The following is a 23,823-nucleotide window of genomic DNA, read 5'->3' on the forward strand; positions in this document are numbered from 1 at the left end:
TAAGTCGCTTCAGTTGTGTCCAACTCTGTGCGACCCCACAGACGGCGGCCCACCAGGCTCCCCTGTCCCTGGGATTCTCCAGGCAAGAACACTGGAGTGGGTTGCCATTTCCTTCTCCAATGCATGAAAGTGAAAAGTGAAAGTGAAGTCGCTCAGTCGTGTCTGACTCTTAGCGACCGCATGGACTGTAGCCCACCAGGCTCCCCTATCCCTGGGATTCTCCAGGCAAGGACACTGGAGTGGGTTGCCATTTCCTTCTCCAATGCATGAAAGTGAAAAGTGAAAGTGAAGTCGATCAGTCATGTCTGACTCTTAGTGACCCATGGACCGTAGCCCACCAGACTCCTCTGTCCATGGGATTTTCTAGGCAAGAGTACTGGAGTGGGGTGCCATTGCCTTCTCCGTCTACCAATGTTAGCTGAACTGAATACAAGCCTGCTCTCAGAACTCGCTTGAGTTAGCCTCAGACCCACAGCTACCTCTCATCTGCTTCAGAATGACCTCTAAGGACTGCTATGTGCCAGGTATAAACTCGAGCCAGGCCTCTGTCCAGACCTCTGAGGGCAGAGGGGTGGCTGTTAAACCATCAGCTTTCAAAGGGTGGTAGTCAGAGTTTTAGCAAACGACTCCCCTTCTGACAAATTAACTTGATGTTAGTCTGAACTTTCCAGAGGAGTTATACAATGTCTGGCCAAGCACTATTTCTGAGCTTTCTTCCTGCCAAATTTTCAGCATGCTGGCTCATGCTTGCCAATCTTATAGCAGTGATATTTTCTAGTAGGGAACACGAGTAGCTTTGGGAGTTATTCTGGATCTCATAAAGTTGTTCCCGGGGCCATTTTATAGAGTGGGTTTCAGTAACACATCCCCTCGGGGGTATTGTTGCTGCCAGGAGAGGTCCTTGGAGTTTCTGTTGTTGAACTTCATTGAGTACCATCTAGGAGGGATCTGTCATAGACAAAACAGCTCTAGGGTAAATAAAACTGTAGCCTTATTTAGGGGCTTCCCTGGTGACTCTGATAGTAAAGCGTCTGCCTGAAATGCCGGAAACCTGAATTCGATCCCTGGGTGGGGAAGATAGTCTGGAGAAAGAAATGGCAACCCACTCCAGTACTCTTGCCTGGAAAATTCCATAGACAGAGGAGCCTGGTAGGCTACAGTCCATGGGATTGCAAAGAACTGACCATGACTGAGTGACTTCACTTTCACTTTACTTCTTTGGGGATGCGCCCTGTGCTATGTCCATGGCTGTATGTTCTCCATACAGCCTGGGTATACCTAATTTGCTCAGCCTTCTACCTTCCCCGGGGCTGTATTGTACCTGGCACCTAGTACATGATATCATCTGGTGTCAGGGCATGGGAGGAGAAACTTGGGGGCCAGACTTGGACCTGGAGGGGCTAGTCTCCAGAATTGCATAGCTGAGGGTAACAAGCAGAACACCATGCTCTGGCTTTCCGCTTACAGGGAGGCCCAAGAATACTGGAGTGGTAGTCTATCCCTTCTCCAGGCGATCTTCCTGACCCAAGGATCGAACCCAGGTCCACCGCATTGCAGGCAGATTCTTTACCATCTGAGCCTCAGGGATGGGGAAGGGAAGCAGTAATTGACAGCATGTGCAGGGTGGCTACTTCTTGGTTTCACTTTTCTGTTTAGCATAGATAAGTTTTCTAGCTTCAGGCCAAAGAAACCCAGCCTGAAACTCCCTTCTAGCTCCCTACTTTGGATCTATTACTAAATCCTGATAGAACATCTGAGGTAGACGTAGGCTTAACGGAGAGGAAGATAAGGGAGCCTGGGCACACAAACTCTGAAACAGATTATGTCATTACAAAACCCCCAGAGCAACAAAGAATCCTCTGTTTCCAGGAAGTAGGGGAAATATTTCTAAGGAGGAAGTGTGGGGCTCGAAGAGAGTGGGGGTCTGTGCAGCAAGGAGGGGTTATAAGGTGGTCCCTGTGGTTGGGAGGGAGGTTCTGAAACAGGGGCATGAGTGAGCCACAGTGGGCGATGCGCCGGGGAAGCAGCTGGTGTCTGGCCTGAGAGCCACGTAAAACTTTTTTTTAAACTGAAAAGTATTATAAAGTAAGATTTGCATTTTGGTTAGATAACTTTAGCAACAAGATGGAGGACAAATCTAGAGAGATTTTTCACCCCCTGATTAGAGAACTGTTGTCCGCATTCATTTGGTCTTTCACTGATCCCAATTTATGAAGTTTGTAATACAAGCCAGGCACTGATCTAGAGAAGAAAAGATAGCCTACACCAGGACTCAACAATACATATTGAGGAGACAGATTCAAGAAATACTTTGTTGTTAAAAATCATCAAGACCTTGGAACTTCCCTGGCGGGCCAATGCAGGGGAAATGAGTTTGATCCCTGGTCCAGGAAGATCCCACATGCAGCAAGGCGACTAAGCCCATGTCCTACAAATACTGAGCCCATGAGCCACAACCACCAAAGCCCTCATGCCCTAGCCCACACTCCACAGCAAGAGAAGCCACTGTAACGAGAGGCCTGCACACTGCAGCGAGAGAGTAGCCCCCTCTCGGCAACTAGAGAAAGCCAGTGTGGAGCAATGAAGACTCAGCACAACCATAAATGAATACAATTTTTAAAAAATCATTAGGACCTAGTGACTAACAATATGGGGATAGGTGGGAGGAGGGACTGAAAAGGAAAGAGGAAGCATACTGATGAATGGTTGGAACTAATACTATGTCCAGAGGATTTTTAGAGTATACCCTGTATGATACCATAATGAGGGATACGTGTCATTATACACTTGTCCAAACCCACTGAATACACCACACGAAGAGTGAACCCTAGGGAATTCCCTGGTGGTTCAGTGGTTAGGACTCTGCTTCCACTGCAGGAACTAAGATCCTGCAAGATGCATGGCACAGCCAAAAAAAAAAAATGAACCCTGATGTAAATTGTGAACGTTGGGTGATAAAGATGTGTCAGTTTAGGTTTATCAATTATAATAAATGCACCATCCTGGTGGAGGATGTTGATAACGGGGAGGCTATGCCTATGTGGGGCTTCTCTGGTGGCTCAGTGGTAAAGAATCCACCTACCAATGTAGGAGACACAGGTTTGACCCCTGGGTCAGGAAGACTCCCTGAAGAAGGAAATGGCAACCTGCTCCAGTATTCTTGCCTGGGAAATCCTATGGACAGGGGAACCTGGCAGATTACAGTCCATGGGGTCGCAAAAGAGTCAGACATAGTTCAGTTGCTCAGTCGTGTCTGACTCTTTGTGACCCCAAGGACTGCAGCATGCGAGCCTTCCCTGTCCATCACCAACTCCCAGAGCTTGCTCAAACTCATGTCCATCAAGTCAGTGATGCCATTCAACCATCTCATCCTCTGTCGTCCCCTTCTCCTCCTGCCTTCAATCTTTCCCAGCATTAGGGTCTTTTCCAAGGAGTCAGTTCTTCACATCAGGTGGCCAAAGCATTGGAGTTTCAGCCTCAGCATCAATCCTTTCAATGAATATTCAGGACTGAATAAGTTGGACACAACTTAGCGACTAAACAACAGCAACATGCATATATGGGAGTAGAAAGTATGGAAAATATCTGTACTTTCTGTTCAATTTTGCTGTGAACATAAAACTTCTCTAAAAAAGATTAAGCTTATTAAAAAAAAAAAAAAATCAGTAGGACCTGACAATGATATTGAGTGGGGTAGGGAGGTGGGATGAAAAAGTAAGAGGAAACCTATTGATGGAGGGTTGAAACTAATACTATACCCATTACTTTAGAATTATATAAAGTCCAAAGGATTTTTCTGTAAGAAGCTCTGCAAAGATTAAAACACGTAGATCAAAACAGTCTTCATTTGCACTATCTTTGAACCAGGAGACTACTTTGGGATTTGTTATTTCTCCAGGTCAGAGACTCAGACCTGCCCTAGGGAAGTAATTATAAAATCAACTGAATTGTAGGTTGAACCCAGAGAGGTTGAAATAAAATACAAACGTCTTGCTGAGCTTCTCTCCGCAGCCTCGTGGTAAGCCTTTCCTACCAGTTCTAATTTTGTCAAAATGGGGTTGCTTTCATGTAATTTTAGAAGGAGCTTTCAAAAATGGAGAGCAGCGAGAACCGCAAGTGAACGCAGATGGGCTGGGGGACAGGGTGGATTTCATTTTATAAAAATGAAAAGTATCCATCTCAAGGAAGAGAATAAGATGAGACTTTACTAATGTTACTTTAAGAGGCAAATCAAATCATTCACTTTGTTAATTTAATTCCTTATCTACAACTACGAGTAAAGAATAGCAAAACTAGAAGAAAAAAAAAAAAAAGCTGTGTGCTTTAAATGCCTGTAAAGACACATGCTTAGTTCTGCACTGGGTTGTATGCATCATAAAGTCATGCTGGGCAAGTGGCCCAGATCGCCTCCAAGTCTCACAGTTCTGTAAGGCAAAAGGATGAAATATAATATTTACAACCCTGGGAATGAATTAATCCCTGAAGAAAAGAAGGACTGAATTTTCTCACCTGCTCACATTCAGCTGGCTCAGAACCTAAGCAGGGCACCAAGGACCGGTTTCTTCCTGTTGCCACAGGGCAGGACACCAGATTCAAGCCTTGAAGCTAAATATCTGACCTGTCAGTGCTGGGTCTTTGTGGACTTCCACCTGTTCTTCCTGGTAAATAGCTTCTAGGAGTTTCACCTCTGGGAAACTGCAGGGACAGCCCTGACAACAACATCAAAAACATTCTCAAGAATAGCTGAAGATGCCTCAGGTAACAGAGTATGCACCCATCCTAAGCAGTAGCAAATGCTATATGGGCTGCACTTTTTTTTTTTTTGAAGTGGAGAAAAGCAGTTGATCAGAAGAAGCTAAGCTCCACTTACTGCTGACATGCAAACCCAGCTTTGACAGCTGAGCTGCAGCTTTGCTCCTGGTCTACAGGTGAAATGAGCTCTCAGCCTTGCAGAAACGTATTGGTGCAGGAGAGAGGTGCCTATGAGCAAGGACCAGGCCTCACACTTGCTGGGGCATTTCTGGTGGGCTTTGAGGAAAAGAACAGCCTTCTACCAGAGCAGAGAAAGGGGAAGAATGAAGAGGCCACATAGGGCAGGCTCTTGTCTTCCATGCTTTACTGACAGAAAGGGCTGAAGACATTTTATATGTCCTCAGCTGTCAACAGGAAGAAAGGCAGGAGTAAAACAGGTACCCAAGGCTGCTGGAGGTCCTCATGCCCTGCCTGTAGTAGAGATCTAAAGGCAGCTATAGGACTTCCCTGGTGGTCCAGTGGTTAAGAATCCACCTGCCAATGCAAGGGACACGGGTTTGATCTCTGGTCTAGGAAGATTCCACATGTCGTGGGGCAGCTAAGCCTGTGCGCAACAACTACTGAAGCCCTCGTGCCCTAGAGCTCTTGCTCTGCAACGAGAGAAGCCATTGCAATGAGACGCACACGCTCTGCAGCTAGAATAAAGCCCTCATGCAGCAATGAAACCCAGTGGAGCCAAAAATAAAATTAGAGAAAAATAATAAACGTGGCTATAAGTTTAAGATGAGGGGATCTCATCATATTATGCTTGCTTTGGTTCCCTGAAATTCTCTGTCAGGGTATTCCTTTCCTCTCTCTGTAATAACACCCAATCAGTAAGACTGCTGCGACTGCTGCTGCTAAGTCGCTTCAGTCGTGTCCAACTCTGTGCGACCCCATGGACTTCAGCCTACCAGGCTCCTCCATCCATGGGATTTTCCAGACAACAGTCCTAGACTGGGGTGCCATTGCCTTCTCCCATCAGTAAGACTGAGAAGAACAAAATGGAGGACAGGACTTTACTTCTACCCCAAACATACACGGGGGGAAGGTTCCTTTTTGCTGAGTAGCTCAGCCATAGTATTACAACTTCTGTACAGTAAGAGGTGTTACTTTCTATACAATGGGTTTTCCTACTACCTGAGAAGTTACTTATTGAGGGTCTATAACCAAGGTAAAACACCCTCAAAGTCTAGATCTGCATCAGCATTTCCCTTAAGAGCTCAGGTTACAGCCTTTATGAAGGAGTTGAAAAACAAATATAAATTAACAGCCACAAAAGATGGAGACTTGGCCTCTATCTTTGTCTCTCTCCTTTTTTTTCTTTGTAGATATTTTGTGCAAATACTTGTCTTTGGTTTTCTTTGCAGAAAAACAGAATAAACTGAGAAAAAGGAGAAACGGGAAGGAAAATGGTGAGAGAAGCGGGAAGGCCACCTGTATAAAAGGTGGCAGAAGAATGAGAACTGACAACCATCCAAAGCTGTATTTATTTAGTTCCTAGCTTTCTGTTTCTTGGCTATATGGTGATCCTGGCTATCTATATAGTCAAGAAATTAATTTACTTTTCTTTTTTTCACCCTCTCTTGTCTTCCTTTCCAATCTCCCAGAATGTTTTTTGACATCTGACCATTTGTAGGATACAGGTCGAGTTAAGAGCCTGCCTCAGTTTTAACACCAGACTGCCTGGGTTTGAACCCCAGCTTTCCACTGCTCTTTAACTGAGTGCTCCTCGGTACATGACTCAAACTCCTTGTGTTACAGTTCCCACCTCCATTAAATAAGAAAAATGAGCAGAACCTGGTTATAGGGTTGTGGTATGGATTCTTTATTTATAAAGTGCTCTCTGAAATGCCAGCCATGATTATTATAAACCCTCACCTCATCTCTCAGGTAAACAGTATCTTCCTTTGCCTCAATTTAACACGACTGCAGTCTCTACTTACTGTATATCAGTTCCCAGAACTCTTAATGAGTGCGGCTGGTCTCACAGGTTTCTTGTAGTATGTCTCAAGGAAGTGGGCTTGGGGTTCAGTGCAGCCCAGTTCTGGCTGAATACCTGGTACACCTGTGAGTCTGTCCTGGGTGGATTGGCCTTGAACCCCAGGCAAGCCTAGGGTCATCCAAGGCCAACCCAGGACTGCAGCCATAGCAGAGCCTGGTGCAGATCTGACCTGGCCCCCACAAACCTCTATTGATCCATCCATAATTTTCTGCCACCAAAAGCATGTGCTGAATGCTTCAGAAGCCCAGCACTGCCCCGGGGACAGTCTTGCTGTTTCCTGCACTGCCCATTCTTGTCCATCTCCATCCAAAACATCTTTCTCCTTCTCACTACCTGGCAAAATTCTACTTGCCCTTCCAAGATTTATTTCATTCTCATCTCTTCTATCATAGGGATTATATCTATCTTGACATTATTTTCCAGGTTAGTGGATAATATTCTGGCTTGACTCCTCCACCAGTCAATTCCTGGTGAGCCCAGCTACACTGGGGAGGCATTTTTTTTTTTTTCATGTTGCAATAAAAGCACATATTGGGCAAGAAAAATTTATTTCTAAGAAGAAACATATTTCAGTGAATGTTTAAACCATATAACACTCCCAGAACAGAAACAAAAACTATCATGAAATTTTTAATCTTCATCCTTAGAAGTCCATCATCTTCAGAGCCAGGTAAACAGAGCCTCAAAATCCACCATCATTACCAAAATTGGGGAGGCATTTCTGAATGACCAAATGACTTTGGACTGGCCTCATTTAAGCCACTTGCCTGTGGGCTTTTGGTCAATATTAAGAGTCAGATAAGGGAGAATGGATACATTTATATGTATTCTGAGTTACTTTGCTGTCCACCTGAAACTATCACGACATTGTTAATTGGATATACTCTAATATAAAATAAAAAGTTTAAAAAAGAAATGTAATCTGAGCTCCTACAGATTTCTTCTTGGCTGAAAGTGGGCCAGACATGTGAAATCTTACATCACTGAAGGGGAGAATAGAAGTTACCACCCTTTTTGGAGGAAGTTCCAAAGGAACAATAGTTGTTTCTTAAGCATTTCTGAGAAAGAAGGAAGAAAACATCCCTTAATTTCAGTTTAAGTGCCACTGGGCAAACAGATATAATCTATGAGGGACCAGCTAAAGTATGATTATGTAAAAAAAAATTACAAATTTTTCATGAGCTCTGAAGTTGTTGCAACTTATTTACGTACTAGAGTTCTAATGAATTTGAAGGATGGTGAAGATGGTAGTAAAATGTTATACTAAGAGCCTTATAGAATTACAGAATGTAACAGTTACAAGTGACTTTATAGACATATTGTTGGTTCTTAATCATGAGTATGGTGCTTCCTCGGTGGCTCAGCGGTAAAGAATCTGGCTGCCAATGCAGGAGACACAAGTTTGATCCCTGGGTAGGAAAGATCCCCTGGAGGAAGGCATGGCAACCCACTCCAGTATTCTTGCTAGGAAATTCCCATGGACAGAGGAGCCTGGTGGGCTACAGTCCATGGGGTTGCAAAGAGTTAGACACACTGAAGCAACTGAGTACACAGGCAATCACGAATACATGGTACAATTTCCACTGTTCCACAGAAAACTAAGATAGATTTGGATAATCAGTTGTCACATTTTTTTACAAAGTAAGACAAATTCAATTTAAAAGGTCCTTCTTTATTCCAAGATTAAATTTTTCCCATTTTTGTAGTGTTAATATATTTTCTTTTATGAAAAATGGTGACTATGAATGGTAGTTTTTTTTTTTAATGTAGCCTATTTAACTCTGCTTCTTATTATTATCCCAATCAGTTAAATTTTTTAAATCAAAATATAATATGCATATATTCCCAATTAATTTTAATAGCTCTGTATTTGTAATAGCTTTCTAGCTTGGCAAAATGAAAAGCTGAGCAACCTGAGATAAATTTCCCTAATTTTTTAAAATAAAATTTATGGGTATGATTTATAAAAATTTATGAACCCTGATTGAGTTCAACATCCTATTTGCAAAAAAAAAAAAAAAAAGGAGTCTGAAGAGGTTAAATATTAAAGCATTATACACGCACTGAAGGTCCCGTAGCCAGTCAATAGCCAAGCCAAGACTGGAACCTGGGCTCTTGCCTCCTGAAAGTTCAGAGCTCTTACAGCCTACTCAGCTTCACAGGCGTCCAGGATTAGTACAGAGGGGAGAATTTGACCTAAAGCTACTTACAGTGCAGAACTGTGATGAACATGAGTTTTATGTGGTCAATTAGATTACACGTTAAGTTGTATTGTGCTTTGCCACAATTATCTCTTACAATCATGACAAATAATCTTTACCTGGCATGAATTATGCATTTTTGTGTGTGATTTTCATCTGATCAAAACTCAGTAGGATAACATAAAATTTTACAAATATACAGAAAGAAATATGCCCTTATTTCATCACCTCGCTCATAAGCTACTTAGCTCATTTTCTTACTTATCAGTCACAAAACAGTAGCTGCCACTATTTTTCCCTTGCAGCTCACAATATAAGAGTTCCAATGCAATAATTCTGCCTCTAGGACAAGATGAGCCAGCTTCCTCAAGCCTACCTATTAAGCCACGTCCTTATCAGATAACACATGTGATCAGACCAAGGTAAATATAAAAAAACCCTGGAGCCAGGAAAACATTCAACTCTGTGATGCCAAAAAATTGTAATCAGAGGAGCTGATGAAGAAAGCATTTGTCTTTCTAGACTTCTGCTCTGCCTTCCCTTCATCCTCTACTTTTGTTTATTTTAGCTTTCTTTGATGATGCTTTTAACATTCAGCTTATCTCTGATTTTAACAAAATCCCAGTAAGAATATGTACCTATCGCTTTGGAGGTGATTACTCCAAGTTAATTTCTATAACCTGCCACAGATAATAGTACCCCTGCAGGTCATCTTGTTGTCATCCATCTGTCCCCTGGAGCCAAATGGGGGTACACATATGATCCAGTACAAAATTACACTCATCAATCCTGGAGATAACACACGAACCAAGGTTTCTTCTTTCTTTTTTTAAACTGAGGTAACTCATATATCATTTCAAAGTGCACAGTTCAGCAATGATCAGTATATTTACAAGGTTGTGCAACCATCAGCACTATCCAATTCCAGAATCTTTCACCCCCAAAGAAATCTCATACTCATTATCACTCCCCATTCTCCTCTGTCCCCAGCCCCTGGGAAACCACTAATTGACTTTCTGTCTCTATGGATTTGCCTATTGAACGAAGGTACTTTTGATCCCAAATAATAATAATAACCAAAGTGACCTCAATTCAGTTAACCCAGGACACACACAAACACACAGATACACACACACACACACACCCATGAAATACCTCTCTGGCAACACCTCACCTTCCCTTCTAGTATCAGGACTCCTTCCATACCATTCCCCTGTATTTCAGAGGTGATATACCTGCATTTGTCTTACTCAAGATGCAAGCCATCCCACCTTTTTCCTCCTCTGTCAAAAACCATGACATGTTCTATCAGGGTTCTGCATTTGTAGGGTAATGCTTAGGTAAATTCCCCTCTGCTAAGATGCTAAGAAATAACAGATTAACAGTTTAGTGGGGACCTTCTGAAGTCTAAAGCTCAGCTGGGATGACCATCTGACCCAGTTGTTTGGGACTATCTCAGCGTATGCCTGTTGCCTGGCTTAATTATTAACAGCATTCCCTTTCCCTCTCAATATTGTCATGGTTTGAGCATCTAACTACATGGTCTCCCAACCTTACCCAAAATAAATGACTAATTATGGTAACTATGAGCACTGTGTCAGGCCAACAGGGGAAATATATTTAGGGAAATGAAGTTTTAATGTTTCTCACACTGCACCCCAGTTCTGCATTCCTATAAAAGGTTTAAATTCACCAACCTGTAGGAATCAGGACTTCATCCACAGGCAAAAAAGCATCAGCTTCTATAGTGACTTCATGGTCATATATATTTGGGGAACCCTGGGAGAGAAAAAGTAGAGAAAGAAATGAAGATTTAATGCTCAGTCTTATATATTTGCTTTACAACTTCTCTTGCAGAAATGATTTCAAGTATTGATGAAAACTTCAGAAATCTCATTTGACTGATGAGGATGACTAATGTGTTCATTTAAGTTAGGTAGGTAGGGGCTCAGAATAGTAGCCGGTACATCTGAAAGAAGATTCCAAGGATGATCCCAGCATGACTTTTCTGAATGGAATGATGAAAGTGAAAAGTCAGAGAGACAATGGTGGTTTGAAAGCCTTTAGGGTTTACACTTATTAGCAGAGGGGTTTCTTCTACTCTTCACATGCCAGGCAAAGAGAAGAGCAAGGGTCAGCGACCTGTAACACACAGGTGCTGGGTGTTCAAAGCATCGCCTGTAGGCTCGCTCGGGGTGGGCCATGTCACCACTTCTCTGGCCTAGTTCCCACCCAGAAGTCCCCCACCCCCTGCCACATAGCAGAAGACTGGGAGTCAGAACTGGGGTCCCAGCTCCTCCATAAAGACAGCCTGCCCTCCTGGCAGAGTCCAAGGCTGGTACATTAAGTGTTAGTTGGTGGTCAGAAAGGCCTGGGGTCTAATCCTGGCTCCCAGTGAGTGGCCCAGGGAAGTCACTAAACCTCCTGGAATCTCACTTCCTTCAGCATAAGACTGGGCTGATGCACCCATTCTCTCCAGGGTTCTCATGGGGAACAGTTTAGTCAAATGTGCTCGCAAACTGGAAAATACACATATGTGCTTCTAACAAGAAGGGTTATATTTTAACAGCAGTATTTTTAGTTAATTAAAAAATTTATTTATTTATTTATGGCTGTGCTGGGTCTTTACTGCTGCACGGGCTTTTCTCTAGTTTCACAGAGTTGGGGCTACTCTTTAGTTGCAGTACAAGGGCTTCTCACTGCTGTGGCTTCTCTTGTTGCAGAGTACAGGCTCTAGGGTGCACGGGCTTCAGTAGTTGTGGCCCACAAGCTCAGTACTGTGGTTCCGAGGCTCTAAAGTACAAGCTCAACAGCTGTGGTGCACAGGCTCAGTTCCTCTGCACCATGTGGGATCTTTCCGGATCAGGGATCTAACCTGTGTCTGACGCACTGGCAGGCAGATTCTTGACCACTGAGCACCAGGGAAGCCCTAAGAGCAGTGTTTTAGAGCTTCCCAGCAAAAGATGTCGGAGAAGGCAATGGCATCCCACTCCAGTACTCTTGCCTGGAAAATCCCATTGACGGAGGAGCCTGGTAGGCTGCAGTCCATGGGGTCACTAGAAGTCGGACACGACTGAGTGACTTCACTTTCACTTTTCACTTTCATGCATTGGAGAAGGAAACTGCAAGCCACTCCAGTGTTCTTGCCTGGAGAAGCCCAGGGACGGGGGAGCCTGGTGGGCTGCCGTCTATGGGGTTGCAAAGAGTTGGACACGACTGAAGCGACTTAGCTAGCAGCAGCAGCAGCAGCAAAAGATGTGGGATGGAAAGCAGCTGAGGGCTTTGCTGAGTGAATGCTCAAAATAAACTACACCGGTAGTTTCCAAATGGGGATGATTTTGCCCCACAGCTGTCCTGAGACATGTTCAATTGTCACGACCAGGGACAGTCATGCTCCTGGGGAAGCAGTTCTTGGAAGAGGCCATGGATTCTGTCAAACAGCCGACCGCGCCCAGGACAGCCTCCCCACCCCCACAACGAGGAATTATCTGGCCCAAAATGTCAACAGTGTTGAGGCCGAGAAACCCTGAGCTGAGGTAAATTGAAGGCTCTGCAGTTTCCTGAGACGTAGGCAGAGAGAGGTGTGCGCTCTGGGTACAAACTGAAAACAGACTCTATGGTGAGATGGCCTCAGCCGCACAATCAAATGGAGTCATCCTGAGGAGAAAGGCCAAGATTTTAGAGGCCATGAGAATTGATGTCTACACATGACAGACACCAGTTTATTTACACTACCAAGAGGTTCTGTTTCTGAGGAACTAGGATCCACTTGGCTTGTCCCAGCGGTCGGGGGTAGGAGTGGGTGGGAGACAAGGCTGGAGCAGAGGCCTCTGCCCACACCTTCTTAGCCACATCTTTCGACCCTGATCTGACCTGGGAAGGCAGGTCCAAGATGGCAGTGGCCTGCATGGCTGCCTACAGCTGTTACAGCCTAGAAGGGTCTCTCTCCCATGTGACTCTCCCTGTGGCATCATCTCATGCCTCAGGCTACCGAGAGCACCGAAGAGGTGCCTGGGACTGAGGAAGAGAATTTGGGACTCTTTCTTTGGCTCGAATTATTTGTCTGATGCTCACCTCAAGGTTGAGTAGTATTCCACTGTATGAATATACCACTTGTTTATCTGTTCTCCTGTTAACAGACTTTTGGGTTGCTTCAGAAGTTTTTTTTTACTATTCTGAATAGAGTGTCTTGGGAATTTCCTTTTACTTTTTTTTTTTTTTTAATTAAAAATTATTCATCCATGTTTGTTCTTTATTTTTATTTTATTTTTTTAATTTTTTATTCCTTTATTTCTTTTTTTTTTTAAATACTAGGGCAGGAAGAAAATGATTCCATATGAAAATCACAAACCAATAAACTGAGTCCAAGATGTTAAGAAGAAGTCTGGGAGGAGAAAGAAAGGAACACTGACTAAGCACCCACTCTCTTAATTGTTGAGTCACTAAACAGCAGTAACATTCCTTCAGTAAAGAAAGCATGCTTTTCAGTTTATGGCTCTCTTACTTGGAATAATGCAATGTCTCCTCTCGTGGATTATTACTGTTGGATTATTTTCTTTTCCAGGCTGATGAAAACTTGGCAAGGAATGCTGATTCACAAACAGAACTGAGGCCCATCTCTGAGTTCAGTGTTTGCTTTCATTAACTTTGGTTGCTACTATTTGTATTAATAATGTTAATCATTGAGAGCTGACTATGGCTTGGATGGGGCATTAAAGACCTTTATGTGCATTGCCATGACCACCACCTTAATTCAGCTCTAATCACCTCTAGCAAAATAGACACTGTTGGTTCCTACCCAAAGCCATCTCAACTCCATTATTAGCAAACACCCTCCTTTCCCCCTGGCAGAACACTGACTAGTTGATTCATCCTATATGAGGATATATTCAGGGATAGGACCCCGACCTGGGCCCCAGAGAGCAAACTGTCTAATTCCCTCGCTGGTGATTAGGTTAAGCAGAGCATAGGACACACTCTGGCCAACAAAATGTGAGCAAAGTCTGTTGAGGAGCTTCTGGAAAAAGTTTTGCTTCTTCTTAAAAATGGAACATTAGAGATGGAAAAAAAAGAGGAGGTCCATTTTTTAAAATCTCTGGATGTGACTATATGAAAAGGTGACTCATGGAGCTGTGGCAACCATTTTGTAATTATGAGGGGATAAGCCTGAAGACAAAAACCGTAACACTGAAAAAGCAGAATGGAATGACGGAAGAATTTGGGTCCTTGATCACATACCTACACAGACATACCAGAACCATAACTATTGCTTTTCATCTCAAATTGCCCCAGGCCTGCTTTCATAGCTCTTAAGGCAAAGTTTCAGTTTTGTTTTGTTTTTTTAAAGTTCACCCACTTTTGCATTAGATAAGAAAGGAACAGCCAAAAGAAAAAAAAAAAAACCTCAACTAATCTACAACCTACATACCTTTTCCATTCTTTGAAAAACACCATGCTTTCCTGTCTCTAGGCCTTCAACACTCAAACTTAGAAGTGATGAGTCAAAGCTTGACCCCCCCAAGTAGGACAAAAGTTTGCTAATTAAATTTAAAAGACAAACAAAAAGAAAATATATATGATGAGTTGATTACTTTAAATATTAAGTTTTGAGCTATTTTTCCTGGGGAGGGTTTAAAACACACAATAATGCTTTTCTGGTGGGGCAAGAGATGTTCTGAAAATTCAGAGACCCCTTGACCCCAGGCTGATTAACTGCCCAGCAACTCTTACGTGTCTGCTCCAAAGGCTGGTGGCCCCCACCCCTGGAGCTACTGGCTGTGGATCTGAGCTGTACTTACTAAGACAGCACACACAAGGGAGTTCGCCCTGACCACTTTTCTGTGTGGGATCTGTGATCTGGGAAACAATCCAGCCTCTGGAAAAAAAAAAATTTAGAAATACCTGTCCCTCCAAGTCCTTGTAGGAAAATTCTGGTCAGGAGGGTCCTCCTCTCGGGTAAACAGAAAGAGCCTTAGTGAACCTTACACAACCATTTTGTGTCCTTCATTGGAACACACAGGCAGATGTAATACTTCACACCGAATTTCTCTATTTCTGAATCTATTCCTTTAGACCACCCCCTTGGTTAAAAAAATGTGGAAAATAGTGAAAAATCACCATGATCTGCCACCCACATAATACCATTAATATTTTGTGTTATTTCTGTGAAGTTTCCTTCTGAACTTATTTTTGAAAGTGGGGTTTTATGCTTATGACTGCAGAGTCTTTTATGGCTTGTGCATGTTTGTCTTTTTTTTTTTTTGGTCTGTCTTTAAGATCTCAAGAAGGATGGTTCTTCAACATAAGGAATGAGCAAGTGAAGAACCACCTTTCTTATTTTCAAAGGAAGAGCTTTGGAAATTATGTAAGAACAAAGTAGCTCATGCTATTTGAAAAGATTCTAGAAAAAAATCAGCAGGACCATCAGCAAACTCCTAAAAAGTATAAAAATGCAAGGTATTACTAGCTGGCTGTGAACATCATTTTGTGGTAGGAAATCATGCCAAAGTGATTCAAGTATAGTGAACAATGATGAGCTTCTCAGATGAAGAGAAAGTCATAGACGGAATCTAGAGTTTAGCTAAGTCTTTTATTCTGTGTCATGTAATAACTTCCTCAATAAGCTAAAATATTACCAGTAGGGGGGAATGAGGTAGTTTAGAAGGATAATTACCTAAGAGGGGCTCTCAGTGTCTTCCCACCACTCTTAGGTGGTTTGTACAGTGGGAGCACCCCAATACTGGCAGCATTTCCTAAAAGGGGCTGGGCTAAGTACATTTCCAAGGATCCAATATAGAAAATGCCTTACTTAGAAGTAATTTTTAGGGGAGGGGGAGGAGTGGAATAGGGGAAGCAAATGTAAGCCCTTGTCACAGTTAGAGGAGAGGGAGTATTTTTTTTTTTTTAATATTTTTATTTATTTATTTGGCTAAGCCTGGAGGATCTTCAGTTGTGGCATGCAAACTCTTAGTTGCAGCATGTGAACTCTTAGTTTTGGCATGTGGGATCTAATTCCCTGACCAGGGATCGAACCTGGGACCCCTGCTTTGGGAGTTCAAGAGTCTTAGCCACTGGACCACCTGGGAAGTCCCAGATGAGAGGGAGTTCTTGAAATAGCTAGTTTTACCTGTCTGAGCATGTGGGCAGCCAAGCTATTTAATGTACTCCCTTCCCTATAATTTCCATTTGTTGAGCAGCTACTACGAGTCAGATGCTTTGCTGGGTGCTGTTCCTCACTCCAAGGGCGACCCCATCTCCAGAGTAATTCCCTAGTGGGTTAGTCTCTTCAGTCACAGCCCCACCACCCCCAGGTCAATCCACAAAGCTCATTGCAAGAGAGAAGAGGCAACTGACACTTTACACTACAGCAGGTAAGCAGAGGCAAGTTCACTTACCTGGCCTGCCAGGTTGAAGTAAGAATGATTGGTCAGATTGACTGGGGTGGTCTGACTGGCCTGTGCTCGATAGTTGACCACAAGCTCGCCGCCATCCAGCGTGTACGTCACCCAGACTTTTAACTCTCCAGGGTAGCCTTCCTCACCGTCTGGACTGACCCGTGAGAACTCGACACCATTTGACAGCACCCGAGGGGTCCAGAGGACCTGGAAGAAAGTGTTTTCAAAGCTATTTAGTCACTCTAGTGCCGAGCTAAATGCCACATTGCAATATTTAAGGACAGCTTAGAACCTTAAAAATAAAACTAGTGAGGATAACAAAACAGAAGCAGACTCACAGATAGAAAAAACTAGTGTTACCAATGGGGTTTCTGTAAGGATAGAGGATTAAACATACAAACATCTATGTATAAAATAAATAAACTACAAGGATATATTATACAGCATGGGGAATATAGCCAATAGCTTCCCTTGTGGCTCAGCTGGTAAAGAATCCGCCTGCAATGTGGGAGACCTGGGTTTGATCCCCGAATTGGGAAGATCCCCTGGAGAAAGGGAAGGCTCCCTACTCCAGTATTCTGGCCTGGAGAATTCCATGGACTGTATAGTCCATGGGGTCACAAAGAGTTGGACATGACTGAGTGACTTTCACTTTCACTTATAGTAACTTTATTTATTTAGAGAAGAGGTTAATTTTTTTTTGGCTGCACTGGGTCTTCATTGTTGCATGGGCTTTTCTATAGTTGCAGCGAGTAGGGGCTACTCTCTAGTTGCACAGTGTAGGCTTCTCACTGTGGTGGCTTCTCTTGCCGCAGAGCATGGGCTCTAGGCATGCGGGCTTCAGTAGCTGTGGTTCCCAGGCTCTAGAGCACAAGCTCAGTAGCTGTGGCACATGGGCTTAGTAGCTCTGCAGCATGTGGGATATTTCAGCACCAGGGATTGAACCTGGGTCTCCTGCATTGGCAGGCGGATTCTTTACTACTGAACCATCAGGGAAGACCCTATAATAACTTTAAATGGAATATAATCTTTAAAACTTGTGAACCACGATGTTATACACCTGAAATGTGTACATAATCTTCTATGCCTTATCAAGTGCCCATTATGAGCCCAGGGACTTGCTAGAAACGTCACACAATCTTTTCTGTCTCAGGACTGACTTAAAGTGGGTACCATTATCCTCATTTAAAGATGAGAGAGCAGAGGCTCAGAAAGGATAAACTGCTTGTTCCAGGCCACACAGCTAGTAAAATGCTGGAATTGAATCAAGTGATCTAATCCTAGAGCCTGCCTCCTTATCATACACCATCAGAGGATGAGGTAGCCAGAGACCTCCAGTCCCTTTGGGGAGCCCTGGGATCACTAGTAAAGGGAATCTTTGCTGACATGAGACCTTCATTTGTTGGGTGCTCATTAGCCACTGACCTGGTGCTTTACATAAACCATTTGAAAAGGATTTGGCTGAACCAACTAAAATTACCATTTTTGTAGGTCAAAACAGTTGTGCACTGGCAATTTTTTTTTTCCCCCACTGGCAATTTCATATGGGTACAACTAATATTATTACCCACATTTTACAGATAAACAAACTGAGTACAGTGGTGTTAACTTGGCCTTAATGTGGGAGGTGTTAACTCTGCCTCCCACATTCTATAGGATGGAGTAGAACCCTTTCACACTTAATGCAGTTACTTAAAGGGAAAAATATCTTGTTTAAAGTCATACATGTAATGAGTGACAGAGCTAGGATTCAAACAGCCTGAGAGTCTACACTATTCCACAGCCTTACTTTCAGTGAATGTTTTATTCCAATCTTCGTTTTCAACGGCGGAGTTGAGACCAAACACTGTCATTCCAAATAGACTTGGAAGACAGCAACCTGTGTGGGCCATAAGAGTGGCCCATGCGCCCAGGCTCTGCCTACCCACTCCTGACATGGCCTGCATCTCTCACTGACACTACATTTGCCAGGAAGTGGAGCCCGGTAGGAAGGGAGGTCTCTGCCTTCACCTACAGTGAAAGCAGCTGGTATTTGAAACAAATTCAGTGACCTCGGTAAAAAATTAATTTTACACCCTAATTATCTCCTGGAAATGGTGAACTTTTGAGACACTTGAAATATAAAACCCGGTATATGTGTGATTAAAGAAAAAGGTCAATTAAAGTCAATCCTAAAGGAAATCAGTCCTGAATATTTATTGGAAGGACTGATGCTGAAATTGAAACTCCAATACTTTGGGCACCTGATGTGAAGAACTGACACATTGGAAAAGACTCTAATGCTGGGAAAGATTCAAGGCAGGAGAAGGGGACAACAGAGGATGAGATGTTTGGATGGCATCACAGACTCAATGGACATGAGTTTGAGCAAGCTCCGGGAGTTGGTGATGGACAGGGAAGCCTGGCGTGCTGCAGTCCATTGGGTCGCAAAATGTCAGATACTACTGAGCGACTGAACTGAACTGAACTGAACTGAAAGAAAAAGGAATCCCCCAAATGGGAAATTTTATAAATAAAATATTTGAAATAAAATGGTCTTAACTTGCTACCTTGTTTTTCTCCTTTAGAGAAAGGACACGATGGAAAGATTTTCGTGTAAGTCAATATCATCAGATAAAGTGGAAAGTCTTATTCACAGGAGAATTTCCCTGACTCAGTAGTTTCCAAATTTTCCTGAAAACTTCCAAATTTGTTTCTCTAGGCCTACTTACACCATTTCTAATCCTGTCAGGTTATTCAAATTTCATCTTTAAAAAAATGTGTTGGTATAAATAAGAAAACAATTACCCGCAAACCGACAATTATGCAGTAATTGTTGAGATCAAACACAACTGAAAGCAAAGTTCATGTGATACTGCTCATGTTGCTCCATGAAAACCTCATGTCCTAAAATTTCAATGGCTTCATGATTATATTCCGAGTCTTTCCCCACCCTCTGCGGGCTGTTGCACAGCCACTCTCTCAAATATCCACTTATTAAATGACATGCTATATTTTCTTGAAGAACAGTTCAACTCCAACCTCCCTAGCTGCCATTAATACCAGTTCCTGTAGCACACCTCTGGCATCTATACCATGTGGCTCGTTGCCTATAACTGTTATTCTTGTAACTTACTACATGATGCTCACTATACTGGAGTATCAGGAACCCCCATCCTATTATGCTCCCTGGTTCACAGAAGAGGCTCAGTAAACACACGGCAGAGAAGGATATAAACACTCACTATCTTTCTGTGTTTGTTCCTACACGGAGTACCCTGTAAGTAACACCTCTGTGGCAGCAGGAAGAAGCTAGAACAAGGTGCTGAGGCTCCTCTGAAGACTCCTGGCCAAACAGAGCTGAACCTAACTTCCTCTGGTTGGGGTTTGCCCATGGACCTGGCGTATTCCAGAGACCCTCTGCCCTAATACTGCCAGGACAGAAGCCATCCTCTGCCTTCAGCCATCTCTGGCATGAGGAGTTTCATCATGGAGGAAAGGGGAAGTAATGGGGCTGTCTGGCTCTAAGCCACAGACAGGATGCTGATAGAACAGGGTGACCAACTTCCTTCGGCAGGATACGTGGCGATTAGGAGGTAGAAAAGAAGAAATTGTGATTCTTAACATGCCATAAATGTTCCTGTCTTCTCTGGCTTTTCTCTAGGAAATAACCTGGGTGGTACAATTTAAAGGAAAGCTAACTACCAAAATTACCTCTCTAAAATTAGACTAGTAAGACAATCGCTGAGGTTAACCTGCAGACTCCCACACAGCTAGGAAAGAACAGGAAGCCAGGCATTCCCACCTCAGGGAGAAGCTGTCTGATCAGTTTATTTTCCTAACCTGGTTTTCCAGGGGTTCATTTACAGGATGGAAGTTAACGTGGAAAGGGGGAACTGGAGAGAATCTGACGTCATTTTGAGGTGTGAGCCCCTTCACTGGAAGGGTAGCCTGGATGGGGCAGCATGATACCTGCCTGTCAAGGTCGGGGGGAAGAGCTCATAGACCAATACTAGCGGGGTGTTGGGTTGGGGGTACGCAGGTGGCTGTGGCAGACACCAGCAATTGTAGTATATATAGGAATGAGGGCTTTGGGTCAGGCAGCCCAACTTAGGAGTTGTGTGGCCTTTCAGGGCCTCAGATTTCTCATCTGGTGATAATATGGGGTTCTAATAAGGGTGGGAGGTAATATATGCAAATGCTTTGTGCAGGAAGTGGTACATATTGTCTTTAATCCACTTTTCTGTTCTGCCTAAAGTCAACTCTCTGATCCCAAAACTGTGAGACAGGCGTTCATTCCCTGTCTTTCCTAAGTCAAAGGTTGTCATCCTTTCACTCAGGGGCTCCCCTGCCTACTATAGTCAGATGGGCTAGAGAAAGGTGGGTCCTGGAACACAGCCAGCAATCTCCTTCATGAGAGCAGCCTCTTTCCTGGATCACCTTACCATGCATTGACTCTAGGGCCTAGGGCTGTGCCTTGCAAAGGCATGCTTGAAGGGACTTAGTGAGGTGTGCCAGGTGAGGACACTGTGCAATGACTTCAACTCACCTTGTCAAACCCTTTGACTCCTCCATGCAGGCTGTTGGGCCCGTTGTTAATGGCTAGTTTATACTCCTTCCCATCCAACGTGAACGTTCCTTTGGCAATTCGGTTGGCCACCCTGCCAACCACAGCTCCAAAGTAGGGCTGCTTTTGGAGGTACCCTGCAAGGATATGGGATGACAGCGATTTTAAAACCTTCAAGCTAAAGATGAGGCTCACACTGCTGCCCACCACTTCCTTCTAAGGGCAGCTGTAAGTATTAACAACATGGGCATACCACATGTGCATGGAAGCAGGGAAAATTGGTGTTCTTTACACACCACCCTTCCCCTTTCCAAAAGTAATTCATATTCTTTACAAACATTTTAAAAAACTAAAGCACAAAGAAGAAACTTAAATCATCCTGATCTTATCACTAGAGAGAACCACTGACTGTTAATATTGGGTTTTTTTTGGCTGCACTGGGTCTTTGTTGCTGCACATGAGCTACTCTCTGGTTGCTGTGCACAAGCTTCTCATGGCAGTGGCCTCCCTTGCTGAGGAGCATGGGTGCTGGGCTCTAGGGCATGCAGGCTTCAGCAGCTGTGGTGCTCTGATTTAGTTGTCCCACAGCATGTGGAACCTTCCCAGATGAAGAACTCAACCTATGTCCCCTTCACTGGCAGGCAGATTCTTAACCACTGGACCACCAGAAAGTGCACCATTTATATTCTTATGTATATCTATATTGTTTATTTCTTTTGCTTGTTGTTTTGGCCACGTAACATGGCTTGCAGGATCCCAGCTCCCTGGTGGTGGTGGTGGTGGTTTAGTCACTAAGTTGTGTCCGACTCTTGAGACCCCATGAACTGTAGCCTGCCAAGCTCCTCTGTCCATGGGATTCTCCAGGCAAGAATACTGGAGTGGGTTGCCATTTCCTTCTCCAGGGGATTTTTCCCAACCGAGGAACTGAACTCGGGTCTCTTGCATTGCAGGCAGATTCTTTACTAACTGAGCTACAAGGGAAGCCCCACCAGTTCCTTGACCTAGGATCAACTGAGTGCCTCCTGCAGTGGAAACTCACAGTCCTAACCACTGGAATGCCAGGGCATTCCCTCCTATGTAGATCTGCGTATTCCCTTTAATATTTGAGTATATATGTGCATATGCTTTTCAAATGGGTTTCTTTCACTTAGAAACATGCATTTAAGGTTGCTCCATATATTTTTGTGGACTGATTTTTTCTAGCACAGCATAATATTCTGTTGTCTGGATGTACCACAGTTTACTTATCCATTCACCTATTGAAGGGCATCTTGGTTGCTTCCAAGTTTGGGCAATTATGGATAAAACTACTACAAATATTCATATGGAGGTTTTTGTATGGAGATATATTTTTAACTCCCTTGAGTAAAATACCAAGGAATGTGACTGCTGGATCATATGATAAGAGTATGTTTAAGTAAATACCAAGGAATGTGACTGCTGGATCATATGATAAGAGTATGTTTAATCTTGCAAGAAACTGCCAACTATCTCCCAAAGTAGCTATACCATTTTGTATTCCCAGCAACGAATGAGAGTTCCTGTTGCTCCATGTGCTTGCCAGCATCTGGTGCTGTCACTGTTCTGGACTTTGGCCATTCTAATAGGTCTCAACGTTGTTTAAATTTCCCTTTCCCTGATGACATATAACGTGGAACAAATTTCATTTGCTTTCCAGGATCTCGAAAATGTGAAAAGCAGGACTTCTGTTCAAAAATCATTTAGCTACATCTCCTTTTGACTCCTACCTTGATTCATTCAACTGGTGTACACCAAGCCCCTACTCGTTGCCAGCCACATGCTTGGCATTGGAGACAAGGATAAATTCAACAGTAAGCTGCATCATGGACTTGCAAGAATTCTCTCAGAAGGGACCACTTTCTGGCAACAATTAATAAGCCCACCAGTAAGAAGCACTGTTCAACCCTTGGTTTAGATGAAAAGTTTTTAAGGATTAAATGGTAAGGATAGCAGAAATGACTGCTCCTAACTGTCTCTGAGAAACTCTTCAGAACAAATGGATTTTATATTATTTTCTTATGTTACTAAGTTGTTTTTTTTTTTTTTTTTCCCAGCTGCATTGTGTCTTCGTTGTGGCATGGCAGCTTTTTGTTGGAGCACACAGGCTTTCTCTAGTTGCGGCACAAGAGCCTCTCCTTGAGGTGCTCGGGCTTAGTTGCCCCGTGGCATGTGGGATCTTAGCTCCCTGACCACGTATGGAACCGGAGTCTCATGCATTGGAAGGTGGATTCTTAACCACTGGACCACATCGTAAGTCCTTATTACTAAGCTTTTAAATAAATCAAAATGACAGAAAGTGACAGTCCCCCAAAGTCTGAATAGGGCTAAGAAGATTGTTTTTGAAATGCAGAAAATACTATTTTCCATGAAAAAGGGTAGTTTCTAGGTCAAGCCAAGAATGCTGGTTTAATCTAGTCAGTAACTTAAGTAGTTTGGCCCCAGGAAAACAGCAGGGAGGGAACACAGCTGCACCCATCAACGGAAAATTGGATTAAAGATTTACTGAGCGTGGCCCCGCCCATCAGAACAAGACCCAGTTTCCTCAGTCAGTCTCTCCCATTAGGAAGCTTCCATAAGCCTCTTATCCTTCTCCATCAGAGGGCTGCTGCTGCTAAGTCACTTCAGTCATGTCCGACTCTGTGCGACCCCATAGACGGCAGCCCACCAGGCTCCCCCATCAGAGGGCAGACAGACTGAAAACCACAGTCACAGAAAACTAACCAATCTAATGACATGGACCACAGCCTTGTCTAACTCGATGAAACTATAAGCCATGCCACGCAGGGTCCCCCAAGATGGATCGGTCATAGTGGAGCGTTCTGACAAAATGTGGTTCACTGGAGAAGGGAATGGCAAACCACTTCA

At 43.5% G+C, this 23,823-nt stretch overlaps 1 protein-coding gene across 4 annotated transcripts in view; it reads right to left on the bottom strand.

Moving 5' to 3' along the window:
* Positions 1-23,823, bottom strand: part of GALM (galactose mutarotase) — a 52,421-nt gene that overhangs the window by 22,600 nt on the left and 5,998 nt on the right. For all 4 annotated transcript variants that reach the window (XR_015137197.1, XR_015137198.1, XM_086327384.1 and 1 more), the window contains exons 2-4: positions 20,920-21,074; positions 16,392-16,598; positions 10,695-10,776 (exon numbers count right to left, since the gene is read on the bottom strand). Coding sequence is in view for 2 of the 4 variants with exons in the window: in XM_086327384.1 (XP_086183510.1) it covers positions 10,695-10,776; positions 16,392-16,598; positions 20,920-21,074 (444 nt within the window). In the remaining 2 variants the exon portion in view is untranslated. The remainder of the gene's footprint in view (positions 1-10,694; positions 10,777-16,391; positions 16,599-20,919; positions 21,075-23,823) is intronic.

This window comes from Bos grunniens, chromosome 11 (genome assembly GCF_055505025.1).
Source record: "Bos grunniens cultivar Pamir isolate PY7600 chromosome 11, Bosgru_T2T1.0, whole genome shotgun sequence".
Taxonomy (NCBI): Eukaryota; Metazoa; Chordata; class Mammalia; order Artiodactyla; family Bovidae; genus Bos; species Bos grunniens.